The sequence below is a fragment of the Pristiophorus japonicus genome, chromosome 1, assembly GCF_044704955.1.
Source record: "Pristiophorus japonicus isolate sPriJap1 chromosome 1, sPriJap1.hap1, whole genome shotgun sequence".
NCBI lineage: Eukaryota > Metazoa > Chordata > Chondrichthyes > Pristiophoridae > Pristiophorus > Pristiophorus japonicus.
This window is the reverse complement of record NC_091977.1, coordinates 249,167,183-249,193,413: the sequence shown is the minus strand read 5'-3', so window position 1 is coordinate 249,193,413 and position 26,231 is coordinate 249,167,183. Positions and strand designations below refer to the sequence as shown.

General features: G+C 49.1%; 1 protein-coding gene across 2 annotated transcripts in view; it reads left to right on the top strand.

Moving 5' to 3' along the window:
* dnah6 (dynein, axonemal, heavy chain 6) overlaps positions 1 to 26,231 on the top strand; it is a 669,683-nt gene that overhangs the window by 400,231 nt on the left and 243,221 nt on the right. For both annotated transcript variants that reach the window (XM_070888374.1, XM_070888373.1), the window contains exons 49-51: positions 1,273 to 1,440; positions 12,580 to 12,815; positions 24,923 to 25,184. In XM_070888374.1, the coding sequence (XP_070744475.1) occupies positions 1,273 to 1,440; positions 12,580 to 12,815; positions 24,923 to 25,184 (666 nt within the window). The remainder of the gene's footprint in view (positions 1 to 1,272; positions 1,441 to 12,579; positions 12,816 to 24,922; positions 25,185 to 26,231) is intronic.

Below are 26,231 nucleotides of genomic sequence, written 5' to 3'. Positions count from 1 at the left end.
CTTTTTTAGCTAAAAATCCCCCCCATTATTTATTATATTATACATTGACAACCAGGTGGTAATAAAGTTGAGACTTTTCTTTCTTCCACTCTCTAGTAATTATATAAACCTGTATAATAACTGTTAATTAATTGTGGCTTTTACATAAGAATCATTTTTATCCTGGGAAATATTGTATTGTTTCCTTAAAATTATGAGGTGTGAGTGGACTGTTTTTCATAGGGCTGCTATGAATTATTTGTTCATACTTTTGCCTTTATCATCAAGGGGATATTTGAAGCATATCCATGTTGAACCAAAGATCCTTTTTAGTTTTAATTGCATTTGACAGACTGAAAGTTCTCTAGAGAACTGGTAGTTATAGTGGATTATATTTTGTAGTCCCATTTTTTGTTGGTTTATTATCCATTTCATGCATTTTACATTTTGTTGCATGAAATTAATTAGTCGACAGGGACTTAGAGTTTGGAGCTTCAATCCTCATAACATTTGTTGGTACCAGATTGCTGCCAATGTCCTCAGTTGCCAGGTAGCATTGACCATCCAGGCATGACTTTTGTCAAATATCCCAATGTGCTTGCTGAGAGACAGTACAGCCCCTTTCTGCCATCTTCTTGTTCAACATCACTCAGAGTGGCAAATGAACAGAGCAAGATATGAAACAGGACTCTCATTGTGACACAATGCTCAGTGCTCTTGCACTGTCACGAGTCTCTGCAGCTTCTGTCGGATTTGGTGCACTTTCAAATATGATTCAATTTGAAAGTTGGTGACTGCTGAAGGATTTTTATTGCCTACTGCTATTTTCATGGACAGAAAACTTATAAAATAATACTTGGATTACCCTGCATAGAACTGTGACATAACAATCTATTTTCATGATTCTCCAAAAAACAGTCAGACTTCACCCAGCTGCACTTTGGAAGGTAATTCCACCACTCAGGTCCTCAGACACAAAACTAAATATTCAGTCACTGTTTCTTATTTCTAACATACTCTGGTTATATTTCTGAGATATACAAGAAAGATTTCAACATTTTCAAAATGGGATATCATTTAGAATTTGATTACAGATCTTTGTATTTTCTGATTATAGTTATCTAAAAAGAATTAATTGCTCTTTCATGTGGGTGATTGTTTCATATTTTTATTTATAAGTATTCAAACTTTTTGCATGTATCTGCGTTCATTGTGTAATCTGATAGGCTGAGAGTGTCCTTATGAGTTATTACATTGTCTGAATTAATTTTAATATTTCCTGTATAATAACAGGCCCGGGATCGTGTGAAGAATGGTCTTTCCAAATTGCTAGAAACTCATGTGCTGGTAGACAAAATGCAAATTGATCTGTCAGCTCTGGAGCCAATTCTTCAGCAGAAATCAATTGATATAAATGCTTTAACAGAGAATTTGAGCGTGGATCATGCAGAGGCAGACCAGGTAAGCAATCTAAAGACAATAATTTTAAAGGAAGTCCATGATTATTAGCTGCATATTATTGACTCTCGTAAATATCCTTTCTGGTAATTAACTTACCCTCTTGCAGCTTCCTCAGAAAGGGCTGTATATACTTTGAATGACACCATTGTGGTCATATTGATACAGTCTTATAATATGTTAAAAATCTTGGCCTAGATACTTGGCCATTTTTGGGCAAGCGGGGCGCCAGGAATGATTCATGCGCCTGAATGGTGAGGACCGAAGCGTACCCGATATTGGGCCTCGGGCCTTATTATCATCGAGCTGGTGAGCTGGGGACACTAATATGAGAGAGAGAGCAAGAGTTGCAGATGGAGAGAGAGAAGGGGGGAGACGGAGAGAGGGGGGGAGGGGGAGACAGAGAGAGAGAGAGAGAGAGAGATGGGGGAGGGCGAAAGGGTGGGGGAGAAGTCAGGAACCTGTGCTGGGGGGAGGTTAGGCACTTGGGTGGGGGGGAAGGTCAGGAAAGGGGGGGTGGTGTGAGGGCAGGAACTTCTTTGGTGGGGGTGGGAGAAAGTCTTCAATGTGTCCTTACTATGCAGTATAAATGCACACGAGGCCCGTACTTGAAAGAAGGTCACTCTGTGACCAGTAACCTTTATTCCAGCACTGAAGTGATGAAGGTGGGTGGAGCTTCCCCTTTTATACCTGAAAGTCCAGGTTAGGCGTGTCTCCCACAAGTTCACCAGCTAGCGGTCAGTGTTCTCACGGTGTACAACTTAAGTCAGTTTATACATGGATTACAATGACAGGAGAATACATGACATCACCTCCCCCCCCCCCCCGCAAAGTCTTATTGGGATCACAGGTTAAGTCTCTCTGGTGGTTTACGCTCCCTTGTAGAGCACCTGAGTTGGGGCTCCGGTTGTTGGTCGCTGGCCTGAGTGTCTGCTGTTTGCGGTGCCTCAGGCCTGTCCGGACTGCCCAGCGTGACTGGACTCTGCTCCTCTTGGTTCTGGTGTTCGGTCACCTGTGGAGGAGTGAACTCTACATCGTGTTCTTCCTCTGCTTCTTCTGTGGGGTTGCTGAACCTCCCTTTTGTTTGATCCACGTGTTTACCAGAATCCTATTCCCCTCTTTGGCAATCACGGTGCCTGCAAGCCATTTAGGCCCTGCAGCATAGTTGAGGACAAAGACAGGGTCATTGACATCAAAACATCGCGCCCTCGCATTCCTGTCATGGTCGTCACATTGTGACTGGCGCCTGCTCTCAACAATTTCTTTCATGGTGGTGTATAAGGGATAACCTGGTTTTGAGCGTCCTTTTCATTAACAGCTCTGTGGGTGGGACCCATGTGAGCGAGTGTGGTCGGCATCCAATGGCTAACAGAAGGCGTGATAAGCGGCTTTGTAGGGAACCCCCTTGGATTCTGAGCATCCCCTGTTTGATTATCTGCACGGCTCGTTCCGCCTGGCCATTTGAGGCCGGCTTGAACGGTGCCGTTCTGATATGGTTAGATATTTCCTGTCATGACGTCCTGGAATTCAATGCTTGTAAAGCACGGGCCATTGTTGCTGACCAAGACTTCCGGTAGACCATGGGCGACGAACATTGTCCATAGACTCTCTACCGTGGCAGAGGATGTGCTTGAATTGAGAATGTCACACTCGATCCATTTGGAGTAGGCGTCTACTACAACCAAAAACATTTTTCCCATGTAAGGACCTGCGTAGTCCACATGGATGTGTGACCATGTCTTGGCGGGCCAGGACCAGGGGCTAAGGGGGGCTTCCCTGAGCGCATTGCCCAGCTGGGCACACGTGTTGGACATGCGAACACAAAGTTCCAGGTCTGCATCTCTCCCTAGCCACCAAACGTGTGACCTGGCAATTGCCTTCATCATGACAATGCCCGGGTACTCATTGTGGAGTTCTCTGATGAACATCTCTCTGCCCATCTGGGGCATGACTACTCGGTTTCCCCATAGTAGGCAATTGACCTGAATCGAGAGTTCATCCTTGCGCCTGTGAAATGGTTTCAATTCCTCAGGGCATGCCACGTACGTGGCTACCCAGTCCCCATTCAGGACACATTTCTTGACTAAAGACAGTAGCGGGTCTTTATTTGTTCAGACTTTAATCTGACGGGCTGTCACGGGTGAGCCTTCGCTTTTGAAAGCTTCAACAGCCATGACCATCTCAGCAGCATGCTCGGTTGCTCCCTCGGTGGTGGCTAGTGGGAGCCTGCTGAGTGCATTGGTGCAGTTTTCAGTGCCCAGCCTGTGCCGAATTGTATAGTCATAGGTGGCTAACATGAGTGCCCACCTCTGTGTGCGGGCCGATGCATTTGCATTTGCATTTATGGCCTTGTTGTCGGCCAAAAGGGACGTTGGGGGTTTGTGATCTGTCTCCAGCTCAAATTTCCTGCCAAACGGGTACTGGTGCATTTTTTTTTTTTACAGCATATACACATGCAAGCGCTTCCTTTTCTACCATCCCGTAGCCCCATTCTGCCTGGGACAGACTTCTGGAGGCATAAGCTACAGGCTGTAACTGACCCTTGGCATTAACATGCTGCAACACACACCCGACCCCATAGGACGACGCGTCACACGTTAAAACAAGTTTCTTACATGGGGCATATTGTGTTAACAGATTGTTGGAGCAGAACAAATTTTGTGCTCTATCAAAAGCCCTTTCCTGGCTGCCCCCCCAGACCCATTCGCGACCTTTGCGTAGGAGTGCTTGTAGTGGCTCTAACAGCTGCTCAATTTGGGAAGAAAGTTACCAAAATAGTTCAGGAGCCTCAGGAACGCATGCAGCTCCGTCGTGTTACAGGGTCTGGGTGCTCTCTGGATCGCTTCTGTTTTGGACGCAGTAGGTCTGATCCCGTTTGCTGCTACCCTCATCCCCAGGAATTCTACCTCTGGAGCTAGGAAGATGCACTTCACCTTTTTCAGTCGCACACCTACCCGGTCCAGTCTGCGTAGCACCTCCTCCAGGTTGCGGAGGTGTTCTTCAGTATCACAACCCGTGATGAGGATGTTGTCTTGAAAAACCACCGTCCTTGGAATCGACTTGAGGAGGCTTTCCATATTTCGTTGAAAAATCGCGGCGGCTGAGTGAATTCCAAACGGACATCTGTTGTACTCAAACAACCCCTTGTGTGTCGTGATGGTGGTCAGCTTCTTCGACTCAATCGCCAGCTCCTGGGTCATGTAAGCTGAGGTCAAGTCCAATTTTGAAAAAAGTTTGCCACCGGATAGCATCGCAAAGAGGTCCTCCGCTCTCGGTAGTGAGTACTGGTCCTGGAGTGACACCCGATTGATGGTGGCCTTGTAATCACCACATATCCTGACCGACTCATCCCCGCCTTCAGCACCGGTACGATCGGGTTCACCCAGTCACTAAATTCGACTGGCGAGATGATGCCTTCCCTCAGCAGGCGGTCCAATTCGCCTTCTATCTTTTCCCGCATCACATACAGCACCGCTCTGGCCTTGTGATGCACTGGCCTGGCGTCCGGGTTTATGTGAATCATTACCTCAGTCCCCATGAAAGTGCCAATGCCGGGTTGAAATAGTGAGTCAAATTTGTCCAGGACCTGTGAGCACGATGCTCGCTCCACAGAAGAAATTGCATTGACATTGCCCCATTTCCAGTTGATGACAGACAGCCAACTCCTCCGCAGCAGTGCAGGACCGTCCCCCGGGACAATCCAGAATGGCAATCTGTTCTCCGAATCTTTGTGGGTCACGACTACCGTGGCGCTGCTGAGCACTGGAATTATTTCCTTTGCATATGTCTGTAGCTGTGCGTCAATTGGCAATAATTTTGGCCTCCTGGCCTTGGACGCCCACAACTTGTCGAAATGTTTGATACTCATCAGGGACAGGCTGGCCCCCGTGTCTAGCTCCATTGATACTGGGATGCCATTGAGGAGCACTTTCATCATTATCGGTGGCATCCTGGTGTATGAACTCACTGAACTTCAGCTTCCAACGATTTCCCCCAGTGTCCATTTGGCGTCGTAGGGCTTACATCATCCCCGTCCTCCTCGTACATCAACCTGGCAGTAGGCTTCCTGCACATATGCGCCAAGTGACCGCTGATGTTGCAGTTTCTGCAGGTATATTGCTGATACCTGCAAGCTCTGGCTTTGTGTTTGCCTCCACACCTCCAACATGAGCCATTGTTGGAAACAAAAGGTCCATCACCAGTCGATCATCTCTGACTGTCTCTGTAACTGTCCTTTAGTGCATCATTGACAGGTGTTGATGGCTCCATTACTGGCCGCATTGTCCCTTGCGATGGCATGAATCGCTGTTCAGCTAGCCATTGTCTCTTGAATTCCCCCTTTGGGTTCGACTACATGCTCGGGCATATCTGATTGCCCCTGTCTGCCTGGAGAACTGTGTGCCGCGTTAACAATGTTGACTCCCTGTCCATTTGCTGCATTTAAACCAAGATTTTTGTCAAACATCATTCTGGTCTCTTCCTCCCCTGAAATAAATGTCTGGGTCATCAAAGCCGCCGTTTCCAGGGTCAAGTCTTTGGTCTCAATCAGTTTCCTGAAAACCCCAGCCTGCCCAATGCCCTCAATAAAGAAGTCTCGCAGAATCTCCGCTCTGCATGCATCTGGAAACTTACATAGGCTCGCCAGTCGCCGGAGGTCTGCCACGAAGTCTGGAACGCTTTGCCCTTCTCGCCGCCGGTGTGTGTAAAACCGATGTCTCGCCATGTACATGCTGCTCGCCAGTTTAAAGTGTTCCCCGATCAACTTACTGAGCTCTTCAAAAGTCTTGTCTGTCAGCTTCTCTGGCGCTAGAAGGTTCTTCATCAGGGAGTATGTCCTGAATCCACAAACCGTCAGGAGATGAGCCCTGCGTTTGTCGGCCGAATCCTGTCCCAGCCATTCCTTCGTGACGAAACTTTGTTGTAGTCTCTCAATAAAATCGTCCCAGTCATCACCAACACAGTACCTCTCGTCTGTACTGCTAGTTGCCATGCTCGCGTGGTTCAAATCCAAGTTTCTCGTCGCCAATAATGTGTCCTTACTATACAGTATACATGCACACGAGGCCCATAGAAACATAGAAAATAGGTGCAGGAGTAGGCCATTTGGCCCTTCGAGCCTGCACCGCCATTCAACAAGATCATGGCTGATCACCCACCCCAGCACCTTCCCCCCCACGCCCCCTCCACATCCCCCGACACCCCCAGCCGCATGGACCACATTCAACTCCCTCCCGAACACATCCAATGAACTGGCATCAACAACTCTCCGCGGCAGGGAACCCCACAGGCCAACAACTCCCTGAGTGAAGAAGTCTCTCACTATCCCAGCCCCAACAGCCCACCCCCCATCCCAAGAGCGTGGCCCCCCCCACCGGCTCCGGACCCACCCAACACCGGGAACACTCCCCCCGCACCCAATCCACCCCGTCCCGTCAGAATCCTTCCCAATTGCCAAACACCCCCGGATGTCGAGCCCCCAGCCCCGGCCATCCCGGAGCCACGCCCCCGCGACACCAACCACACCACATTCACCAACCACCATCTGCACAGTCAACCCGTCCACCCCACTCTGAACATTCCCCGCACCGAGGCACAGAGCCCCCAACACACGTCGCCCCCCCCAGACCTCCGCTGCAATGTGGCCCCTCCTGTCCCCCGTCCTGGGTTTCTCCGCCCCCCACCCCCCACCTCCACTACTTCCCCCCCCCCCCCCCCGTCTCCCCTCAACTTCCCTCTGCCTCCCCGCACAGGCTCCCATCTTGGAGGCGGTAACCTTCTGGGGCAGGGAATTTTAGCCCCCATCGTGGAAGTCCTGCTCCCGCCGCAGAATTGGCCTTACCACCCCTCAATGGAAGCGGAGTGCAATTTCCCACACTCCACTTCCTTTGGGGGCAGTTACCGGGGCACGACTGGATGCTCCTGTGACAGTTTGAACTGGTGCTCTCCACTCTCTCCTGTGACAGTTGGAACTGGTGCTCTCCACTCTCTCCTGCGACAGTTTGAACTGGTGCTCTCCACTCTCTAGTCCTGTGACAGTTGGAACTGGTGCTCTCCACTCTCCCATCCTGTGACAGTTGAGAGAAGGTCACTCTGTGACCAGTAACCTTTATTCCAGCACTGAAGTGATGAAGGTGGGTGGAGCTTCTCCTTTTATACCTGAAAGTCCAGGTTAGGAGTGTCTCCCACAAGTTCGCCATCTAGTGGTCAGTGTTCTCACGGTATACAGCTTCGGTCAGTTTATTCATGGATTACAATGACAGTAGAATACATGACAGTCGCAACCCGTGAGAGTGAGCCCTGTCTGTTCTAAGTGAGCTCTGATCTGTCTGGAGTCGGCAGTCAGAATGGCTTGAATTACACTTTGCAAAAATAAACTGCTGTGTGTGTCTTATCCTCCATGGGGACCAATCAGCAATAAGGACTTGTCATCAAGGGGGCCCAATCAGAGCTTTAGGTGTTACAAATAAATGCATCCTGGGGATAACTTTTGGCCAGGACACAGGGGGAGAACTCTGCTGCTCTTCTTCGATTAGTGTCATATAGGATCTTTTACTTCCAGGGCAGTTGGGGCATTGGTTTAACATCTCATCATGGTGGCACCTCTAACAGTACAGTACTCTCTTAGGGGTCAAGTTTCGGCCTGAGTTGCTCCTATTTTTTTGGAGCAACTAGCTTAGAGTGGAGTATCTTAGAAATTGCAATTCTCGGCATTTAGTTTGCTCCAGTTCTAGTGAGTTGGAACAGTTTCATTTTAGAACAGATTTTTTTTTCAAAAGCGGCCACTTACGCCTGTTTTGCAAGTTTAGGCAGCGAAAACTTACTCCAAACTAACTTAGAATGGAGTAAGTGTAGATTTTTGTACGCTCAGAAAAACCTTGCCTACGCTTAGAAATCAGGCGTAAGGAACAAGAGATTGGGAGGGGGGTGGGGAGAAGGGAAGTTTAAAAACAGGAAACACCACTTTTACAAATAAAGAGCCATCATCATTAATAAATGATAAATAAATCAATAAATCAACCAATAAATCAATCAAAAAAAAAATATATAAAAAAATCAATAAATAAAAAATTAAGTTTCTACTCACCGACTGCAGCAACAGGAGCCCTCCAACAGTGTGCTGGGATGGGACCCCCCCCCCGCCCCCCAGTGTGTCTGTCTCTCTGTCTGTCAGTGTCTCTCTCTCTCTCTCTCTCTCTCTGGTAGTGTCTCTCTGTGTTTCGGAGAGGAGGAGAGGGAGGGAGAGGGGGAGAGGAGAGGGAGGGAGAGGTGAAGAAGAGGGGAGAGGGAGGGGGGGTGGCTGAACAGGCCCGGCCAATGAGAGGAAGCCGGGCCGAAGACTTCGGGTGGGGCCGCCCCCGGCAAGATGCTGGCCGGGCGGGCCCCGCTGAGGACGTGGAGGGAGAGGGAACGGCTGAACGGGATGGGGGTGGGGGGAGCCGGAGCGGGAGCTGAACGGGGCTGGGGGAGAGACAGGCAGCGGACCTGAACAGGGGGAAAGTCGGAGCAGGAGCTGAAGATGAAGCGATGAAGAGGAGGGAGGCTTGAGTCCGATCTTTGCCGTCCCAGTGAGCCCATTCGGCCAGGGCTAGGGGCGGCGTGCTTTGGGCCCCTCCCACGCAGCCTTGGCAGCTTGGAGCTACTGCACATGCGTGCACACTCTAGCGCGCATGTGCAGAGGTCCCGGCACTGTTTTCAGCGCTGGTACCTGGCTCCGCCCCCCCCCACAGCTTGTGCTACGCTGCGCCAAGGGCCTGGAACGTTCCAGCAGCGGGGTGAATACCAGGGTAAGTTTTAGGCGCGGTATTGAGCGTGGAAATCAGGCGTGGCTTGCGGTGCTGCACCGTTCGAGGCGTGGCCCGAAACTTGACCCCATAGACTGTATTGAAATGTCAACCTAGATTATGTGCTCAAGTATTTAAAGTGGTACTTGAACCCATAACTTGAGAGGTGAGAGTGCGACCACTGAGCCAAGACTGACATCTACAGATTACCTAAGAATCTAGAGATCACACAATAATGTTACTGCTTCTTTAAACTTCTTTTCTCCTCATGGTTGTCTGAAACTGCTCTCCAAATCAATTGTAGCTAGCCAGACTATTGGGAAGTAGCCAATTAACACATCTGCCTTTTACTGGTATGTCATGATGAAATAGATTTTCATTTTCACTGCCTCAACTGTATGGAAAGAAAATCAGACAAGTTCTATAAAAGGCAGACACTCTGCTCCGCCAGTTTACCTTTTTTCTCCACATCAAAGTGTGATCCATGAATGCCATGATCTAATTCATCATATACTGCTCCCAACCCCAGGACTCCCCATATGTTGTTCCCATCCCAGACAGTTTCATCTGCTGCTGAACTCAGCCGCTTTTATTTCTCGCCCCCCCCCCACCACCCCCCCTCTCTCAATATACTGACCCCTAACCCAAACCCTGCCCTCCCCTAATTTGCTGCCTTCTCTGATCTGACCTTTCCTAGATTCTGCTGTGGAGCAGAACGGCTCCGACCTAAAAGAAATATACACCCTAAGCAACTAAAAAGAAAACCTGTACAACAGTCTTCCAGACACAAAAGGAAGAAATGGTAGCTACAGTCTTTTAACACCAGCTTTTCAGATGTACTTTTGTGCATACTACATAAATAACTACCTTCAACCATTCAATGTTCTGTCAAAGCCGCACTACATACATTATATCACCTAACAGTGCACCAACGCAAGTTCTTTCTTTTTCTTTCCTTCCTTCCTTTCTTCTTCCCTTTCTTTCCCTTCCTCTCCTTCCTCTCCTTCCTTTCCTTCCTTTTCTTCCTTTCCTTCCTTTCTTTTCCTTTTAAGTTGGCATTTACTGCCATTATCCGCTGTGTATGGTCGCATACGAGCTGCACGTTGAAGGAGTGAAATCCCTTTCGGTTTTGGTACACCTCCGCCTCCTGTAATGGTGCTTGCAGGGCAATATGGGTACAGTCAATAGCACCCTGCACCTTGGGGAAGCCGGCAATGCGTGCAAATCTCAAAGCCCTGTCACTCTCTGCCTCCCTGGTCACTGAGAAGTTTAAAAATTCCATCCGGCGTGCATACAGTGCTTTGGTTACCAGTTGAATGCACCGATGAGTAGTGCCCTGAGAAATAGAGCATATATCCCGAGCTGATGCCTGAAAAGACCCACATGCATAAAAGGAAAGTGCCGCAGTCACCTTCATCTCGACAGAGAGTGCAGTAATGTTGCTGGTACTAGGCTGCAGGTCTGCTTTAATGAGCAGGCAAATCTCAGTGATGACCTATTTTCGGAAGCGCAGCCTTCGGACACACTGTCGATCGGTCAGGTCAAAGTATAAACACTTCTCCCTGAAGATCCTTTGCAGGTAGGGCCTCCACCTCCTCCTCCTCCTCCTCCTCATCATCATCATTCTGCGACCTCTTCCATTACCCTTATAACTATGCTGAATAAACTTCCTGGTTCCTCCATTAGACAGGTTGTCAGCAATACAGGCTGAGATAAACAGGCTCCATTCTTAAAAAATACAACTAAATGCCTTTCTATCTTAAGTTGCTCAGAAATGGTAAATATACCGTTTTTAATCAAAATCGCACAGTAAAATCACGGTTCACCTCAGAAATACAGAGCTGCTGCTTTAGCTGACAATTCTCGATTTCCAAAATGGCGGATCCGTGCACTCCACCCATTCCCGCCCACTTACCATCATGTAAAACCACCTTTTCCAGGACGGTATGTAGCTCCGGTGGTATGCGATGAAAAACGGACTTTTTGGGCGGTATGCGGGTGGTCCTACATGGCGGACAATGTGCATACCGCTCGGCAGTATGTCAATAATGTATAATCTTCCGAGCGGTATGTCGATGTTTTTTGACCAAAATCACATTTTTGGGCAGAACGTGGGCGGTAGGGGGCGCCATGTCGACCAATTTCAGCCCCTATATATTTTAAAGTTCTTTTACAGCTAGATTCCCCTTTATTAATATGTGTTGTCGATTATGAAACTGATATGTTTCATAGTTATTGTTGTGTATCTGTAAAGCATGCACTCCCATGTTCCGCCACCAGGGAGCTCATCCCCTGAAGTCCCAAGGGATCCCAGCATCCCTTGGAAGCACTGGATATAAGCCGGCCCCTAAGGCCTGTTCCTCACTCTGGAGTGTCTTATTAAAGACTGAGGTCACTGTTACTTTAACCTCCCTGTGTGCAGTCTCATCTGTGTTAGAAACTCAATAGTTATGGCAGCTTATATGTAGGATAATTGTGAGGAGGACACAAAAAATCTGCAAAAGGATATAGACAGGCTAAGTGAGTGAACAAATATTTGGCAGATGGAGTATAATGTGGGAAAATGTGAGGTTATCCACTTTGGCAGATAAAATTGAAGAGCAAGTTATTATTCAAATGGAGAAAAATTGCGAAGTGCTGCAGTACAGTGGGACCTGGGGGTCCTGGTGCATGAAACACAAAAGATTAGTATGCAGGTTATAGCAAGTGATCAGGAAGGCAAATGAAATGTTGGCCTTTATTGCAAGGGGGATAGAGTATAAAAGCGGAGCAGTCCTGCTACAACTGTACAGGGTATTGGTGAGGCCACACCTAGAGTACTGCATACAGTTTTGGGCTTCGTATTTAAGGAAGGATATACTTGCATTGTTCAGAGAAGGTTCACCAGGTTGATTCTGGAGATAAGTAGGTTGACCTATGAAGATAGGTATGTTGGGCCTATACACATTGGAGTTCAGAAGAATGAGAGGTGATCTTATCGAAACATATAAGATAATGAGGGGGCTCATCGGGGAAACTAAAACTAGGGGACAGAGTCTCAGAATAAGGGACCGCACATTTAAAACTGAGATGAGGAGGAATTTCTTCTCTGAGGGTTGTAAATCTATGGAATTCTCTGCCCCAGAGAGCTCTGGAGTCTGGGCCATTGAATATATTTAAGGTGGAGATAGACAGATTTTTGAGCGATCAGGGAATAAAGGGTTATGGGGAGTGGGCAGGGAAGTGGAGCTGAGTCCGCTCGAGGGGCCAGGTGGCCTACTCTTGCTCCTATTATGTTCTTATAATTCAGCTGATGTTTAAACTGAATAATGTTCAAAAATAGATGTGAGATTTATTATACCCAACATTTTGCGTGTATTAGATTCGTAGTGTTGTACAGGAAGATGAAGCTTTAGCCAAGGCAAAAGCTGCAGAGACCCAAGCTATAGCTGATGATGCTCAGCGAGATCTCGATGAAGCTATGCCTGCCTTGGATGCAGCAAACAAAGCCCTCGATTCATTGGACAAAGCAGATATATCTGAAGTCAGAGTATTCACCAAGCCTCCAGATCTAGTTACGACTGTCATGGAAGCCATTTGCATCCTGCTTAATTCAAAGTGAGTAATATTCTTTGAAGATGTTGATGCATAATTCATCTTTATATTATTGTTATTATCTGTGTATGTATCTACCTTACTAATCCATTTGTCTAACTAAAAAGAACAGCATCTTCTGACACGTTCATTGAACAATAGGAATACATACCTGTTGCCAAAACTGCTACATTCGACCCTGGGAGCCATATGATTGGTATAATGCGTACTTGGTTTCATCAGTTGGTAGTGTTTTCACCTGAGTTAGAAATTATGGGGCCGAAATCGGTGAAGGCCTCCACCTGCCCAAATGCCGCCGAAAGGCCCGCCGATGGCCTCCGAGGTACCTGACGGTACTTTGGGCAGGGTTTTCGTCAAAAAGGTCCTTGAAAGGGTGGCAGGTGGCCAAGGAGGGACTTATGCCGCCAATCTATGTGGCAGCCGGTGGGAGCACCCAATCTCGGTGGCAAAGGCACTTGCCGTCCATGTGCCACCAACGATAGAGTCGGGCCCACGGAAGATTGAAGACCTGAAAAGGAAAATCAGCAAAAAAAACATCTGAGACCCCATCCAGGTAAGTCGCTGCAAAGAAAACATTTTAAAAATGATTACTAACCTTTTTTTCAGCTCTTCATATACTCACTGTCTGAGATAGAACAGCCTCCAGCCAGCGGTCCTTCTCCGTTCTGACGCCGATACCCGCATCAATATGGCATCTCGGCGGGTGGGAGGACAGTTGTGCCACTCGGCCATCCACTGACATCAGCGGGCGGATCCTGGCGGTTCTCCCCTCCCTCCTGCTCCACACGAAATGGAAAGTGGCACTGGGCACACAACTTCAAGAGGAATGTCAGCGGCAGTGGCCGGTAAGGCCATCAATTTCGGTCCCTATGACTTCAAGCCCCACTACAAACTTAAACACAGGGGGCTGGATTTTCTGCTAATTTGTGCCACGTTTCGCATCTCAGTGGGACGGAAAAAGGTGTTTCTGGACCTCAAACAGGGCGTCCAGGGTTTAGCCACCGGCTGGAAGTTTCGGCGATGGTTTTGCGGCGGCGCAAACACTTACCCCCGCCCCATCCTCCATTTTGATCGTCAGGATGATGTCAATCATTGTGTAAAGCTGTGCTAGTGCCCCGGGTGGAACTTTTAGGCATTATGCCTGATTTTGCGTCCGTCCCAGGACCCGACCAAAAAAATCAGATGGTCCTAGGGTGCAGCAGGCGCAATTGGCGCCATATTTAAAGGGAGGCTGGAGAATCTTGTATCGCAGTTGTCAGTGACTGCCCCGGTTGCGCGCAGAACGTTCCGTGAGGGCACACTTTAAAGCAGCACTTTTACGTGACTTAACCCTTTGTTTTCAAGGTCAGTAAGAGAGTCAGTAAGGGGGCAATGCTAGTTCGGCAACAAATTATGCTGGTTGCTATTGTCAGGCGGCTTCAAGCTAGAAGGAGGCTTATTGTCCATGGTTTACAACAGAATCAAAGAGGTCGCAGACATTTGGGGAGGGGGCCTTACTCCCCACGGGCTTACAGGGAACATCCCTCATACCTACACATTTCTGATGCGCAGTGTGTTCGAAGGCTGCGCTTCAGAAAAGAAGTGCTGACAGAGATATGCCAGCTCCTACAGGCAGACCTACAGCTTACCAGCGGCACCAGGAATGCGCTGCCCATCGAGGTGAAGATTACTGTGGCACTTGCCTTCTATGCCTCTGGCTCCTTCCAGGTAACAGCAGGGAACATATGCTGCATCTCACAGCATGCTACACATTGCTGCACTTGCCAGGTGACAAGGGGACTGTATGCACGCAGGATGGACCTCATCGAGTTCCCAATGTGTAGGGAGAGCTAGAATAAGATGGACGATTTGCTGGCTTCCCCAAGGTTCAGGGTGCCACTGACTGTATGCATGTCACCCTGCGAGCACCAACGCAGAATGCAGAGGTCTTCCGAAACAGAAAGGGATACCACTCATTAAACGTTCAGCTGGTCTACGATCACATTCATCGCATTCTCTCAGTCAATGCCCGCTATCCAGGGAGAAAACATGATGTTTTCATATTTCACCAATAAAGACAAGGTCAGAGCTGGCTGATTGAGGACAAACGATATGGCCTGGCCACCTGGCTCATGACCCCCCTCCGGAACCCCTGCCACAGAAGCCGAGCAGCACTATAATGGCAGCCATGCAGCCACCCGCAACATCATTGAACAGACGATAGGCATGCTGAAGCAGTGCTTCTGATGTCTGGACCGCTGTGGAGCCAGCCTTCAATACTCCCCCGCAGGTCTCCGAGTTCATTGTCATGTGCTGCACGCTACATAACTTAACCATCATGAGGGGACAGGCATTGCCAATGGGGATTGCAGGACCACCTCAGGAGGATGAGGAAGAGAAGCCTGGAAAGGAACCCCTACCACAACCACCACAATCCATCATTGAGATGTGGATGCTGCAAGAGCCTTATGTCGGCAGCTCATCATTGACTGGTTTGCTTGAACGGGGAACAGGACATTTGAGCGTTGTCTCACCACTCTATGCAACCCTGCATCACCTGCCCAAGCTCAAGCAAAGCTTGTGCCTGTGATGCGCCCGAGTCTGGTGTGACCAACGGCACGCGCCACAGACTCTGAAACTCCATTGTCGCTTCTGGAAGCCACCAGCCTCTGTGTGTGGGCAACAATGGCCTTGCTGGACTCCCGACTCGCAACGACAAGCTACGACAATGCCTCCGCAACAGTCGCATTGAGCTTGTCAATGCTCGCTGGGCTCCGTCCCAATGCATCAATCAGGTCACGGTTTATCACTGCACTCTCCCTGGACATTTCCACCAGGTCCACTTCAAGGTCTGCCTGTCTGTGAACAGTATGACTTTGCCGACTCACCCTCCGGCGAGAAGCCTGCGGGATTACACCATGGCACTGCATTGCTGTGCGTCACTGGGGCCAGGAGCCTCAAAACCCACAAAGTCCGTGTTGTCCCCAGAAGTATTTAATCCTTAGGATGCATCTGGTGGGCTCGGATGCTCCGCCCTCCAGTGCCTCGTTGTCGGCTGCATGGCCTGAAGTGGAGGCCTCCCTCGAGGGATGCTATGTCTCCGGTTGGTCATCTGGAAGTAGAAAATATCAGACGTGTGGTTAGCAGAGGAGGGGGCAGGGTCGCATGAGGAAGGTGGCATAGCACAGGTTCATTTGAGGGCTGCCACAACTCCATTGTATCTCGCAGTGCAGTGGATTCTGTAGCGCGATCCATTTACATATCCTCACTACTCGAAGGGGGCTCAGCATCACTCCTGGCAACTGTCCGACTTGGGACTCCGATGAGGGCAGAGACCCTCTCAACGTCTGTCAGAGGTAATGTTTGAGGCGGACCCCCGCCTGTCCGTGGCTGCTCCCTTCTAGTTGTGGGAGTGCTTTGACTGCAAAGAGAAAAATAAGAAGGGTTCAAAAAGGGTCTCTCTGCTTTTGTGCCACATATGCCAACTACAATAGAATAGATGATACTGTGTGAATGTTGTAGAGGCTTCCATTCAATTTGTTGCGATCTTGTATGTGCTTCATGTTGTGTCCTTAGATGCTCTAGTAATGACTCCACGAGGCAATGTGTTGTACTTGAACTGTAGTGACCTTAGTCCTTTATTAGTTAACTTCGGAATGAGGATCATGGTGTCGATACCGGTGCCGTTGCCCTGCTGAGATCGCTTGCTTTGCAGCTCGTTTGTGTTGGCTGCTTGTGGTCACACTCCATGGGGCATAACCCTGGTCCCTGGAACGCAGGCTACAGCATTGGGTAGCTTGCTGGACCTGTGTGCTCCCGATGGGTGTCTGCTCACTGCATTGCACAACTTTTCATTACTTATGCTGGGCATTCTGTGGGTCCGATTGCGATCGCGCGACTTTTTCTCGCTGGTTGCATGTACACAATTCAGATTATCAGTTACACATTTTACATGATCAATTACACCTTTTGTCTCTGACTTACAATTACTATTACATTGCTTAAGTGTGTGGAACTGTCCCTTTTAATTGTGATGGGTTGCAGGCCTCCTTTAAGAGAGCCTTGCTTTCTTTACCCCAATCCGCTTCTTTGTTTGGTGCCACGTGTTGCTCCATCAGCGCTGCACCTCGTGGTCTGGCCGTGGCCATCTTTGTCTTCAGCGCATCACCTCGTGGTTTGGGCGCCACCTTTTCACCACCCACTATGTCGACTGCGGTGAACTTCTTCTCCCCGGATTCTGCCTCCGAAGCTGGGAAGTCACCTCTGGATCCGATTTTCTTCCTCCAGAGTCCTGCCACTGGAGCCTGGAAGGTGCGTTCAGGTCGTCTCAGCTGGATCATCTCCACGCAGTCGTGCTGAGTGTTCTGTGTCCCGGGTGCTGTGCTGGTGCCGGGTCCACCCTCAGGTGAGGGCTTGCTTTGCCTCTGAGCGCAGACAACGTCGATCGCTGGAGGGGTGAAGTCTTCCCACTTCCAATGGATCTTCTCCATCCACCTTCTGTCGAGCAGCATTGGTCCATCACCTGCAACAATCCACAGAGGTAACTTATGCACCGCGCCATCATGAAATACCTTTACATTCGTGCTACCAATGACTGGGATGATTTCATCAGTGTAGCTTTGCCTGAACCGGGACCAACCTGGCTTGTTCAGCTTGATTGTCCCACAGCCTCTCAAAGGCTTCTTGATTCATCACTGACTGGCTCGCTCCCGTGTCCACTTCCATGAAGACTGGAATGTCCTCTATCTCGACTTCCATCTTCAGCGGGGAACACCATCTTCAGTGGTGCAGGTAAACCTGCTCTGGACCTCCCCGTGAGGCTGGGCTGCCTCTCTGCCTATCGATTCATAATCCGCGTTGGATTCCTGGCCATCTGCAGACTCTTCATCGACACGGTGAGTCATATTTCTCTTACACATTCGCTGGAGGTGGCCCTTTGTGCTGCAGCCTTTGCATACATAGTCTTTAAAGCGACACTGGTGAGTCCTGTGATTCCCTCCGCAACACCAGCATGGTGCTACTCGATTGGCCCCCCTCAGCGGATTCTGAGTTAAGGGACTCGGGGGGGGGGGGGGGCCTGTTCTCTCTTCCCTGAAAGGGTTCACGCTCTACAGTCCAGCCCCTAAACGATGCTACTCAGTGCACAGTACCTGCTGGGTTTGAGTCCTGAGGGTGAGTCATCTGCCAAGAACTGCAGGTCGAGGTCATGAATGACTGGCTCACAGAGATGGCCTTTTGCAGTGTGACTGTGGTATCCGCCGAAAGTAGCTTATGAAGAAGGCCCTCATTGCCAATTCCAATGACAAAAATGTCCCGCAGCGCATCGTTGAGTTGGGTGCCGAACTCGCATGGTGCCGCCAGCCTCCTGAGGTCTGCGGTGTACTTCATGACTTCCTGGCCTTCGGGCCGTCGGTGGGTATAGAACCGGTGTCTGGCTGTGAGGATGCTCTCTTTGGGCTTGAGTTGCTCATGGATCAGGGTTACAAGCTCCATGTACGTCTTGGTCGTTGTCTTCGCTGGTACAGCAAGTCCCGGACGAGGCCATAGATGCTGGGCCCACAACTGGTTAGCAGGATAGCGTGGCGCTTATCAGCCAGTGCAGCCGGATCGTCTCCTGCCAGGTTGTTTGCTGTGAAGAAATATTCGAGCCTCTCCACAAAGGCATCCCAATCATCACTATCGGCGAACTGCTGCAACGTACCAAGGGCAGCCATTTTCGCGTGAAAGTTTGTAATCTCGTCGCCAATTGTTGTGTCCTTAGATGCTCTAGTAATGACTCCATGAGGCAATGTGTTGTACGTGAACTTAGTCCTTTATTAGTTAACTCCTGAGTGAGGATCACACCTGATGGCCTGCCTTTTATACTAGGCCAGGCACACCTGTACAGGTAATCTATAAGTCTCCCACTGCTGTGCCCTCTGGTGGCACACCTTGTGATAGTACCAATAGTAGCCATGTAGGATACATGACACTTCATCAGTATGTATTCATAGTTTAGAGGCATCTAACACGAGGGTTGTAAGTGATCTTCAGAAAGCGATAGGAGCAGTTGGCGTGCATTGTGAGGGATGATAATGATACAAATTATGTGCATAGATCATTAAAAACCAATGATTGCCGATATAAGCCTTCATCTTTGTTATAAGAACATAAGAACATAAGAATTAGGAACAGGAGTAGGTCATCTAGTCCCTCGAGCCTGCTCCGCCATTCAACAAGATCATGGCTGATCTGGCCGTGGACTCAGCTCCACTTACCCGCCCACTCCCCATAACCCTTAATTCCCTTATTGGTTAAAAATCTATCTATCTGTGATTTGAATACATTCAATGAGCTAGCCTCAACTGCTTCCTTGGGCAGAGAATTCCACAGATTCACAACCTTCTGGGAGAAGAAATTCCTTCTCAACTTGGTTTTAAATTGGCTCCCCCGTATTTTGAGGCTGTGCCCCCTAGTTCTAGTCTCCTCGACCAGTGGAAACAACCTCTCTGCCTCTATCTTGTCTATCCCTTTCATTATTTTAAATATTTCTATAAAATCACCCCTCATCCTTCTGAACTGCAAAAGTCAAGGCTGAAACGTTTGCAACCATCTTCAGCCAGAAGTGCCAAGTGGATGATCCACATCGTACTCCTCCTGAGGTCCCCACCATCACAGAAGCCTGTCTTCAACCAATTCAATTAATTCCACATGATATCAAGAAACGGCTGAGTGCACTGGATACAGCGAAGGCTATCGGACCCAACAACATTTCGACTGTTGTGTTGAATACTTGTGATCCAGAACTAGCCATGCCTCTAGCCAGGCTGTTTCAGTACAGCTACAACACTGGTATCTACCCAACAATGTGGTATGTGCTGTCCACAAAAAGCAGGGCAAATCCAATCCGGAAAATTACTGCCCCATCAGTCTACTCTTATAAGAACATAAGAATTAGGAACAGGAGTAGGCCATCTAGCCCCTCGAGCCTGCTCCGCCATTCAACAAGATCATGGCTGGTCTGGCCGTGGACTCAGCTCCACTTACCCGCCCGCTCCCCATAACCCTTAATTCCCTTATTGGTTAAAAATCTATCTATCTGTGACTTGAATACATTCAATGAGCTAGCCTCAACTGCTTCCTTGGGCAGAGAATTCCACAGATTCACAACCCTCTGGGAGAAGAAATTCCTTCTCAACTCGGTTTTAAATTGGCTCCCCCGTATTTTGAGGCTGTGCCCCTAGTTCTAGTCTCCCCAGCCAGTGGAAACAACCTCTCTGCCTCTATCTTGTCTATCCCTTTCATTATTTTAAATGTTTCTATAAGATCACCCCTCATCCTTCTGAACTCCAATGAGTAAAGACCCAGTCTACTCAATCTATCATCATAAGGTAACCCCCTCATCTCCGGAATCAGCCTAGTGAATCGTCTCTGTACCCCCTCCAAAGCTAGTATATCCTTCCTTAAGTAAGGTGACCAAAACTGCACGCAGTACTCCAGGTGCGGCCTCACCAATACCCTGCACAGTTGCAGCAGTACCTCCCTGCTTTTGTACTCCATCCCTTGTGAAAGGCACCCCATGAGTGTTGAGAGGGACTAGATAAATGAAAGACTTCACATGTGTGAGATTAATGTTACAAGTAATGCAAATGGTACTCACCCTGATGACAATCGTGAGATTGTTGTATATTTTTCGGCACTGTGTGCCAGTCCTAGGCACAACGTCTGCAGCACACAAATCCTGCATGATATTCCTCCATATTCTTTTGAACACAGCAGGGAGTGGTCTGGCTCCCCCAGAAAGATGGAATGAGGCTCACCTTCTCTTCACCGCACTCACTAAGGCCTCACTAGCCTCCTGGGTGAAGCGCCTGTCACGCTGCCTTTCCTCCTGTTCCTCCATCACAGCAGAAATGGCTGAAGTGGGACGGTTTAAATGTGCATGTGCGTGGGAAGTTGGTGTGCCCTGCATTTGCATTTGCAACTGGAAAAGAAAGCGAGAGGTAAGAAAATGCAATGCGCATGCACAAAATGGGTACCTCCTTCACCGCCGAAAGTTTCAGCACCGGCGCACAAAGTCAGTCGTGCAACGCCTGACTTTACGCCAACACTCCTCTAGAGTGGGTACAAATACATGACAGGGGCGCAAACTTTTGTGCTCCGCCCCGATTTGTACCCCGAAATGCTAAAAGCCGAAAATCCGGCCCATGGAGATGAAGCGGACACTTCAGTGCAGTACTGAGGGAGTGCTGCACTGTTGGGGGTGCTGCCTTTCAGACAAGTTGTTTAGGTGGAGGTTAAAAAAAAACTCCATGGTACTATTTGAAGAGGAGCAAGCGAGTTTGCCTGGTGTCTTGACCAACAGTATCGGTCTTCACGGTCGAAGACACTAAAAACATTCCAATAATAGATAATCAAGAGGCTATAGAGAGGGGGGAACTTAATATAATCACTATCACTAAATAAAATGTACTCTGCTGACACAGTGGATGCATTAATTACAATCTATCAAAATTCCCTGGCATCTGGAGAGGTCCCAAAGATTGGAAAACTGCAAATGTAACGCCCCTATTTAATAAAGGAGCGAGACAGAAAGCAGGAAACTATAGACCAGTTAGCCTAACATTTGTCGTTATGAAAATGCTGGAGTCCATTATTAAAGAAGCAGTAGCAGGACATTTGGAAAATCATAATGCAGTCAAGCAAAGTCAGCATGGTTTAATGAAATGGAAATCATGTTTGACAAATTTGCTGGGGTTCTTTGAGGATGTAACAAGCAGGGTGGATAAGGGGGAACCAGTGGATGTAGTGTAATTCGATTCTTCTAATTCAATGAGTGTAGGCTCAACCTGCTCAACCTTTCTTCATAATCAACCCCTTCATCTCAGGAATCAATATTGTGAACCTTCTCTGTACTGCCTCCAATGCAAGTATATCCCTCCTTAAATAAGGAGACCAAAATTGTATGCAGTACTCTAGGTGTGATCTCACCATATCCCGATTACTTGCTGTACCTGCATACTAATTTATTGTGTTTCATGCACAAGAACACCCAGGTCCCTCTGTACTGCAGCATTTTGTAATCTCTCTCAATTTAAATAATAATTTGCTTTTTTATTTTTCCTGCGAAAGTAGATAACTTCACACTTTCGCACATTATACTCCATCTGTCAAATGTTTGCCCACTCACTTAGCCTGTGAGGGAGATGGGAGGTGGGGGGAGGGAGATGGGAGGTGGGGGGAGGGAGATGGGAGGTGGGAGGTGGGGGGAGGGAGATGGGAGGTGGGAGGTGGGGGGAGGGAGATGGGAGGTGGGAGGTGGGGGGAGGGAGATGGGAGGTGGGAGGTGGGGGGAGGGAGATGGGAGGTGGAGGGGGGGGGAGGGAGGTGGGGGGAGGGAGGTGGGGAGAGGGTGGGGGGAGGGAGAGGGAGGTGGGAGGAGGGGGAGGGAGAGGGTGGGGGGAGGGAGAGGGAGGTAGGGGGAGGGGGAGGTGGGGGGAGGGAGAGGGATAGGGAGGTGAGGGAGAGGGAGGTGGGGGGAGGGAGAGGGAGGTGGGGGGAGGGAGAGGGAGGTGGGGGGAGGGAGAGGGAGGTGGGGGGAGGGAGAGAGAGGTGGGGGGGAGGGAGAGGAAGGTGGGGGGAAGGGGAGGGGGGGGAGGGAGAGGGAGGTGGGGGGAAGGGGAGGGAGGGGAGGGGGGAGAGGGAGTGAGGAACGGGTGGAGGAGAGGAGGTAGGGGGGGGAGGAGAGAAGGGAGCGGGGGAGGCGGAGAGAAGGGAGCGGGGGAGGCTGAACGGGCCCAGCTGACGAGAGGAAGCCGGGCTGAAGACTTTGGGCGGGGCCCGCCCCCAGCAAGATGCTGGGTGGGCGGGCCCTGCTGAGGACGTGGGGGGGCGGGAGCAGACCGGACAGGACCTGGTGGGGGGTGGGGAGCTGGAGCGGAGCGGGAGCTGAATGTGGTGGTGGGGGGGTGGGGGGAGGAGCGGGAGTTGACCGCACCGGGAGCTGAATGGGGGCGGGGGTGGCGAGGGCAGGAGGTGGGAGAGAGCCGGAGCGGAACGGGGCAGGGGAGAGCGGCAGGCAGTGGATTTGAACGGGGGGGACGGGGTGGGATCTGGAGCAGGAGCTGAAGAGGAGGGAGGCCCGAGTCCGATCTTTGCCGCCCCAGTGAGCCCATTTGGCCAAGGCTAGGGGCGGCGTGCTTCGGGCCCCTCCCACACAGCCTCAGTGGCCTGGAGCTACTGCACATGTGCGCGCACTCTAGCCCGCATGTGCAGATGTCCTGGCACTGTTTTCAGCGCCGGGATCTGGCTCCGCTCCCGACCCCTTGTGCTGCGCTGCGCCAAGGGCCTGGAACGTTCCAGAAGCGGGGAGAATACTGAGGTAAGTTTTAGGCGCGGTTTTGAGCTCGGAAATCAGACGTGGCTCGCGGGGCTGCGCCGTTCTAGGCGCGGCCCGAAACTTGACCCTTCTGTGTCCTCCTTACAACTTGCTTTCCCACCCATCTTTGTATCAACAAACTTGGCTACATTTCACTCGGTCCCTTCATCCAAGTCATTAATGTAGATTGTAAATAGTTGAGGATCTAGCACCGATCCCTGTGGCACCCCAGTAGTTACCGTTTGCCAACCGGAAAATTAACCATTTATCCTGACTCTCTCTTTTCTGTTATTACCCCCAACCCTGTGAGCTCTTATCTTGTGCAGTAACTTTTTATGTAGCAACTTATTGAATGCCTTCTGGAAATCGAAATGCACCACATCCACTGGTGTTCCCCCTTATCCACTCTGCTTGTTATATCCTCAAAGAACTTCAGCAAATTTGTCAAACATAATTTCCCTTTCATAAAACCATGCTGACCCTGCTTGACTGCATTATGATTTTCCAAATGTACTGCTACTGCTTCCTTAATAATGGGCTCCAGCAATTTCCCAACGACAGATATTAGGTTAACTGGTCTATAGTTTCCTGCTGTCTGTCTCCCTCTTATTGAAACATATAATGCACTGAGGGGGCTCGGTAAGGTAGATGTAGAGAGGATGTTTCCACTCATGGGGGAATTTAGAACTAGGGGGCATAGTTTAAGAATAAGGCGTCGCCAATTTAGAACTGAGATGAGGAGGAATTTCTTCTGAGTGTCGTAAATATGTGGAATTCTCTACCCCAGAGAGCTGTGGAGGCTGGGTCATTGAATATATTTAAGGTGGAGATACACAGATTTTTGAACAATAAGGAAGTAAAGGGTTATTGGGAACTGACAGGGAAGGGTTATGGGGAGTGGGCAGGGAAGTGGAGCTGATCACAAGATCAGAGCATCCATGATTTATTAAATGGCAGAGCAGGCTCGAGGGGCCAAATGGTCGACACCTGCTCCTATTTCTTATGAATGGCAGAGCAGGCTCAAGGGGTCATATAACCTTCTCCTGCTCCTAATTCTCATGTTCTTATGTTATGAGTTAATGGATAACTTTTATTACTTTTCACTGACTATCGTAAGTTTGTTTTTGGTTTAGTACATTGGGCCGGATTTACGAGAATTTTGGAACCGGATTTTCGCCGCGATTTGACCCTCCGCGGCGAAAACACAGTTGCAAAGTCTGGGCGGGATCCTCGAGTACCTGTTTGCAGCGGCGCTTCCAAGTACCGCTGGGGAGAGGTGGGCCGACGTGCAACGACACGGATTGCAAATGCATCCAGCTCTACCGACCCGTACACCACACCCAGAATAGCGACAGCTCAAATCTGTCAGTGCAGCCCTGCCAGCAGCGGTAAGTAAGAAAATCTGCAAAAAAGGTAAGTTAAAGTTTTAATTAAAAATTTTGTTTTGAAACGATTAGATAGTTAAGGGTCTTGTAAATGTTTTTGGAATGTTTTTTGGAATTATTTTTCCCCCTCACAAGGCCTCTCACAGCTCTCCCGGCCCCAGACTAAATTTGGCGAAACTCATGTTTTTGCGCCATGAATCCTTGTGCAATGCCCTCATTACCGCCTGGCGCAGACGTAAAACCCAAAAGTTCGGCCTAAAAACGATAGCGTGCCGAAAATGGTAAGTTTCACGTATCACTTCCGTTTTTGCTGAAAAAACACAAAAGCCGAAAATCCAGCCCAATGACTTTAAAGATTAATTAAACCAAGTTTATTTTTCATGTTACAGAACTGACTGGGCTTCAGCTAAACAAGTTCTTGGTGATTCAAACTTCTTGAAGAAACTCATGGAATATGACAAAGACAACGTTAAACCCCAGATTCTGCAACGACTTCAGAAATATATTCAGAACCCTGATTTTGTGCCAGAAAAAGTAGAGAAAGTGTCCAAAGCTTGTAAGTCCATGTGCATGTGGGTGAGAGCTATGGATCTGTATTCCCGAGTTGTTAAAGTGGTAGAGCCAAAACGGATAAAACTGGCTGCGGCTCAGGTGAGTTAGAAGTTCTGCTTCAGATGTTGTAAATGATATATTATGAATTAAAGATAACCGGGGCAATTTTAACTCCTCCAATGGAAAGAGGACGATAGCAGAGTTCAAATCGATGTTGTCCACTTAATGGCTCTGTCGCCATTTCAACTTTGTCCTTCCACTTGGCAGCCCTGAATCAGGTGGGAGCCTCATGAATCCATGCAAATGAGGGTCCTATGATACACTGGACAGAGTGTGCACCATGGATGCTCTACTCAGTAAAACATGGCAAGCAAGAATCATAAAAATTTACAGCACAGAAGGAGGCCATTTTGGCCCATCGTGTCCGAGCCGGTCGACAAAGAGCAATTCAGCCTAATCCCACTTTCCAGCTCTTGGTCCACAGCCTTGTAGGTTACGGCACTTCAAGTACACATCCAAGTACTTTTTAAATGCTATGAGGGTTTCTGCCTCAACCACCCTTTCAGGCAGTGAGTTCTAGGCCCCCACTACCCTCTGGGTGAAAACATTTCCCATCAAATCCCCTCTAAACCTCCCACCAATTATTTTAAATATGCCCCTGGTTGTTGACCCCTCTGCTATGGGAAATAGGTCCTTTCTATCCACTCTATCTAGGCCCTTCATAATTGTATGCACCTCAATAAGGTCTCCCCTCAGCCTCCTCTGTTCTAACGAAAACAAACCCAGCCTATCCAATCTTTCCTCATAGCTAAAATTCTCCAGTCCAGGCAACATTCTCGTAAATCTCCTCTGTACCCTGTCTAGTGCAATCATATCTTCCCTGTAACGTGGTGACCAGAACTGCACACAGTACTCCAGCTGTGACCTAACTAGTGTTTTATACAGAGCAAGAGCTCTAATAAGGTAAGTGTGAAAATTATTTTTGTGGGACCAGGAAGTGCAGGAGTACTCATCTGGACCCCTCAAGAATGATGTGGGCCGCTGCTGCTCTCGGCTCCGCTTAGCCGCAGTTGCACTCTTACCTCACCCCCGTATTATCTTTCCGGTCTTCAGGCTACCTGATATTGACCCGGCCCAGACCAGGCG